Below are 5,539 nucleotides of genomic sequence, written 5' to 3'. Positions count from 1 at the left end.
CCTACATACACTCAAAGATGCTGTTTTGGACAGCTTGCTGCCATGTCACTTACTGCCACGTGCAAACAAAATCCAGTTTGCTTCTGCAGCAGTGACATCCTGGTGGTGCTGGGGAAGAGGCTTCCATCAGCTTCCTGCCGTGTGTCTTGTCACCCCTCTAAAGGGATCTGGAATTCTGTTAACTGATGAGGAACTCTTTGAAAATCTGTTGGTTTTCCGTGTACAAAAAACTTCTTCTATTTGCTCTATTGGTTTCAAAAGCACCTTGACTCACACACAGGTTGGCTGAAATGACAGGACGGCCCATGAGAGTTGTGGGCTGGTATCACTCTCATCCTCATATTACTGTCTGGCCATCACATGTCGGTAAGAGCAGTCTTGGTCTAGGTTCTGTGTGAAAAGTCACAGCTTGCTAATCGTATTACTCAATTTACTGGATTTTTAGAGCTAAACATCACAACTATTGAAATTTGGTTTCTCAGACATCCTCTAGTAGATTGTCTGGGTGGGCGTCAGGAACCTCTGCCAGTATAGCCCCATTCCTGTCTGTGTGCTCCAGGTGCTCAAACTGTACGTGACTCAGTAGTCACAGATCAGCTGCTACTAGTACTGCTATTCTTCCAGACAGGAAAACTAGACCTAGAATGTGGGAAATAGTTAAAAAAAAAAAAAAAAAAAAAAAACCTGGAAAAACGTGGGATGCCGGAACCCCAAGCTGAATGTGGTAGAGAGAGGTTCTCACTGATCAAGCTCAGGAACTTGAACTGTAGACTCCCATGTCTAACAGGAGGGTTTTTTATTCATGGGATCTCTGGGTTTTATCCAAATACTCTTTTCCCTCCCTTTTCTGAAAAAAAAAAAAAAAAAGCTGTGAGAATCTGTGATGCCTGGAAGCCTGCTGTGATGATTTTTTACACCTGTGAGTGTTAATGCAAAAACGAAAACTTTTTTGTAAGAAGCGCATGAGTATATTATACATGTTGGACATTATGGCTCTATAGTGATGTGTGGCACCAGGCTGATGCTAAGATAATTTCTGGGTTTGTTAACTCATCTTTTATTTTTAAGATTTGCTATTTAATTACCTTTTAAATTGGATTTTTTTTTTAACTTAGTCACCTGGGGTAAGTACTTTAAAATAAAGCTTGTGATGTTACCAAATTCCAGGTCACTCTTCAAAAGGTGGCAAATCTTTTTCTAGTCCTTCAGGTAACCAGTGCAGTTCTCATTCTCTTATTTCTTTGTCTGCAGATGTCCGTACACAAGCTATGTATCAGATGATGGACCAAGGTTTTGTAGGGCTTATCTTTTCCTGCTTCATTGAGGACAAAAACACAAAGGTAGGCAACTTAAAAATGGCAATAAACCCTCCAAGTGCTCATGAGAAACATCAGCTCCAGGGCAAAGCTGGAATCCTTGGATGCTGCCTGCAAGAAGGGCGGAGCTCTGCTTGGAGCACAGTCAAAGCACAACTTGAATGGTGATGTTTGGATCATACTCCGAATGACAAAAGAATGAGTTATTAATTACTCTGTGCTGAGCCACAGCCTGGCTCTCCAGCCAGCAGACCTGGGCTGGTACTAGGGTTTTGGGACTGCATTAGATGGCTGCGGTATGTGTGTGTGTTGAAATGTGTGAGTGCCCTTCAGCTGTTCCGTCCAGCAGATATAGCTTATTGCACCTTTGTGCTTTTAGCCTCTTTAGGAGATGCTGCTATAGTATGAGATAAGCCAATGGTGGTGTGTCTTGTGTAGGTTTTCCAGGTAGATATTAAGACTTTTTTATAGTTAATGGGTATGTCAGTATCTGCTTGTAATCAGTTCCTGCATATCAGTCAAAGCAAAAGGTATGTACCTCTACAACCTGTTAAAATGCTATTTGAAAGCATATTCTGTTTCCTAAAGGAATGTGTGGGTTTTAGATGATTTTTTGCTCTTGGAATCTGACTTTCTGCTGTCTCTCTTAGACAGGCAGGATTCTCTACACCTGTTTCCAGTCCATTCAGGCTCAGAAGAGCTCAGAGTGAGTACAGGAGAAGAATATTATGTCCACCATGAGTTGTATTTCATCTTCTCTCTCCTTTCTGGGTTGTCTCAAATAAATGGCTTCTAGGCTCATCATGAGGAGCGAATATTGTATAGAGATGCCTGAACAAGATCTCCTTACTTCTGCTAATGCAGGCTGCTTGAAGAGAATCTAAGGATTAGGACTGATTAATTTAGCCTAGATAATTCAGTAGGTTAAGATTTGGTGTAGGACCCTGTAGTCTGGGCATGAATTTGTGCTGTAATCCATTGTGTGGAAGTCTCACCCTTTTGCTTGCAACTGTAGAGGTTGAGGCTTCAAGCTTGCATAGTGTAGAGTCCCCACCAACTGCACACACGCTGTGCATCATATTGTCAGTATAGGCCATCTAGTTGCTTTAGCAGTTTACCATTAAAATTTAAGACAAGCGTGTGGCTATAAAAGGCCTCCATTTGGCTGTCAACTCAGGCATGTGTTCCCAAAAGTAAACCTACAGCCGTGGCATGCGTTAGACAGACTGCAGGTTTGTAGAAGTCGTTTTTCTTTCTCTGCTGCTTTGAAGTTAATCATATCTGATACCCTTTTAGATATGAAAGGATTGAAATTCCTATTCATGTTGTACCCCATGAAACCATTGGGAAAGTGTGTCTGGAATCAGCTGTAGAGCTGCCCAAGATCCTTTGCCAAGAAGAGCAAGATGCCTACAGAAGAATTCACAGGTAACAACACCGGGGCTGCACCCCTCTCCAAGACTGTCTTAGCAACAGTAGAACATTAGCAGTATTTAAAGTACCATAACCTTAGCAAGGGTATAGAAAATAAGAAGCATTAGCAGCTCATGGGCCTTTGTAGGAGAGCTGGTTGAATACCTTTACGCTAAGGAGTTCAAGTTCTCTCAGTCTTGTGCATAACTGCTCCTTTCTTGCAACAAAAAAGGAGCTAGAGTGTGTGTTAGCTAATGGTGGCACAGTGATGTGTCTGTGTGTGACAGTAATTAGTGTTTAACCAGGATAAGAGCGCTGAGAAGTAATCTGAAAAATTAAATTAAATATCAGCTTTTTTTTTTTTTCCCTGCCTCTGGTGCTTAACACTGATATTTCTATGATGTAAGCTCTCTGTTATCCTTGTGAATGTACAGGGCTTCAACAAGTGAAGAGGTTTAGATGTATCTGCAGTGTCAGTGACTTGTCGGTAGCTGGTTCTGTAGCCTGGGTTTGCCTAATATGCAGTTCGCTGCTGTCTTGTTACTAACCTGCATCGTGTTCATTCTCTTAGCCTCACCCATCTAGACTCCGTAACCAAGATTCATAATGGCTCAGGTAAGGCTTCCTTTTTTGCATGCAGGAATCCAGGATGCTTCTTCCAGAGTTAAAACAGTAGAGCATTGAGCAGGGGTTGGTTTGGCTCTAATTTTGGGGGACAGTAGACCACAGCTGTGTAACAGTCCTCCCTTTGCCATGAAAGACACTTGTAAATAACTATAAAAGCCCAAAGTTTGTCTTTTTCTTTGTCATACAGTTCATTTCCAATCACAAACACTGTGTAACCCAGAGATTTCCCTGAGACTGTTATCTTGTTACACAAAGTGTAGTGGAGGAACAGAATTGTAACCAAACACTTTAAAGGAACACATCAAGGGCTGTAAAATAACCTTATCCTGGGGTTTAAGAATGCTGTTGCATCCTTCGACCTCTGTACAGTTGGTTAAAATTACAACAGACTTTGGGTTTTGGGGGAGGGGGTTGGTTGTTTTTTGTTGTTGTTGTTAGAACAGCAAGAGGATTTTGGATTTCTTGAGTCCTAAAGCAGTGTCTGATCTATATGCATGCTTGCATCTCCTGACACTTCCTGTATGTTATGTGCATATGACATCTTTGCTTTTGCCAGCGAGACAGGGTAAATCCTAATCACGCTTCTTCTGTTCCAAGATGAATACCCCATTGTCCATTCTCACCTGTTCAATAAATGAGGCATTCTTTGCTTCTGAATTTAGAAATTAATTAGCATCAGGGATGACTGACTTGTATGCAAATTTCCAGATTTCTGTTGTAGGTCTGTTGTCCCTCCCCTGGGTGTCTAAAGGTCAGATTGAAGTTGCTGGTTTCCCTGTTTAGCAAGCTGCTGATTCTGACTTTCCTGTGGGGATGTCTGTTTGGCCAGGATGTTGGAGAGTTTCCTTGGATGTCTCTAATGCTCTTGGCTTTGGGGTTGTTGTAGCACACAGAGTCTTTTGTGTGTTTGCGCTGGTGTGATATGTTCTTGCTCTTTCCAGTGTTCACAAAGAACCTCTGCAGCCAGATGTCTGCCATCAGCGGGCCACTCCTTCAGTGGCTGGAGGACAGACTAGAGCAGAACAAACAGCGGGTGCAGGAGCTGCAGCGGGAGAAAGAGCAGCTCCTGGAGGAACTAGCTGCTTTAGAGTGAAGGAGGAAATGCAGACCCCTCGGAAAAGAGACATGGAAAAAACTCTACAAGACCTACTCCTGGCTGAAGAGTGGCCCTACACTGCCTTACAGTGAAAATGCTAGCCGTGCCTCTTCTCTTGCCCCATGCAGCAAAGAGCACTTCTACAGGATAAGGGCTTTATCTGCCCCAGGTTGATGGAAAGCAGAGGTATCTCTCCAGGTGCTACATGATGCAGTGCAATTCTAGCTCAGTGGTGGGGTTGGGCAGCACCTGAAGAGACTTCAGTTCTGGAGGGCACACACCAAGAGAACATGCTGTTTCTCCTTCCCCTATATTTTGACAGAAGTCTTAGTGCTTTATGTGTATTCCAGGAGCCTAGAATGGGAGGGTTAGAGGGGAAAAGTGTGTCCCTGCAGTCATATCTGATGCTGCCAACTTCTGCCTTCTTTTAGTAGCTTCAGTTGACCGTGATCTTATATCTAGTAATGTTCTGGATTACTGGTTGTCCACCCAGGCAGGTAAGAGGTGGGAGGGAAGCTTGGGAAGAGACTGGAAGAACTTTGACATAGGATCTGTGTTCAGCATACTTCAAACCAAATAAAGAATTCCAAAGCCAGAGCTGTCTGGAGTAGAAATGAAACGGATGCTACAGAGTGCCAGTGCCTGCATGTTTTGGAAACAGTCTGTATTCTCTTACTTCATGTAATGCTGTTGCATGACCAGCACTGACGTTCTCTACAAAATGGACTGCTTCTGCTGGCTCAGTGGGAGGAGTGTGGTTCCTTCCCGAAGGGAAAAAAGGTTAAGATGCTGAGAACTGAAGAATATGCAAACCTGTCATTCTTACATGCTGAACTTAATTGCGGAAATTTCATTAGATTGAAATGGAACAAAATACCTGTTGATGAACTAATCCTTTAAATGTTTTTGCTGTTGCATTTTAGAATATCCCACATCACATACATCGTCATCTGCGTTCTGTTATGTGAAGTCTGTCTTATGTGAGTGAAGGAACCAACAGCACAGTTAAAACTTCTGTTTCAGCTCCTTGGTTCTAATCTAAATCCTTATATGCTCAAGTAGATGAACATGAGCTGCCTGTGTTACT

The 5,539-nt window shown here is 42.8% G+C and overlaps 1 protein-coding gene across 1 annotated transcript in view; it reads left to right on the top strand.

Moving 5' to 3' along the window:
- BRCC3 (BRCA1/BRCA2-containing complex, subunit 3) overlaps nucleotides 1–4,680 on the top strand; it is a 5,366-nt gene extending 686 nt beyond the window's left edge. The window contains exons 3-8 of the mRNA XM_009880694.1: nucleotides 279–366; nucleotides 1,252–1,340; nucleotides 1,967–2,022; nucleotides 2,613–2,744; nucleotides 3,301–3,344; nucleotides 4,298–4,680. Coding sequence (XP_009878996.1) covers nucleotides 279–366; nucleotides 1,252–1,340; nucleotides 1,967–2,022; nucleotides 2,613–2,744; nucleotides 3,301–3,344; nucleotides 4,298–4,449 — 561 coding nt within the window. The 3' untranslated portion in view covers nucleotides 4,450–4,680. The remainder of the gene's footprint in view (nucleotides 1–278; nucleotides 367–1,251; nucleotides 1,341–1,966; nucleotides 2,023–2,612; nucleotides 2,745–3,300; nucleotides 3,345–4,297) is intronic.
- The last annotated feature ends 859 nt before the right edge of the window (nucleotides 4,681–5,539 follow it).

Source organism: Charadrius vociferus, unplaced genomic scaffold, assembly GCF_000708025.1.
Source record: "Charadrius vociferus isolate BGI_N301 unplaced genomic scaffold, ASM70802v2 scaffold473, whole genome shotgun sequence".
Lineage (NCBI taxonomy): Eukaryota > Metazoa > Chordata > Aves > Charadriiformes > Charadriidae > Charadrius > Charadrius vociferus.
This window is presented reverse-complemented; position numbering and strand designations above follow the sequence as displayed.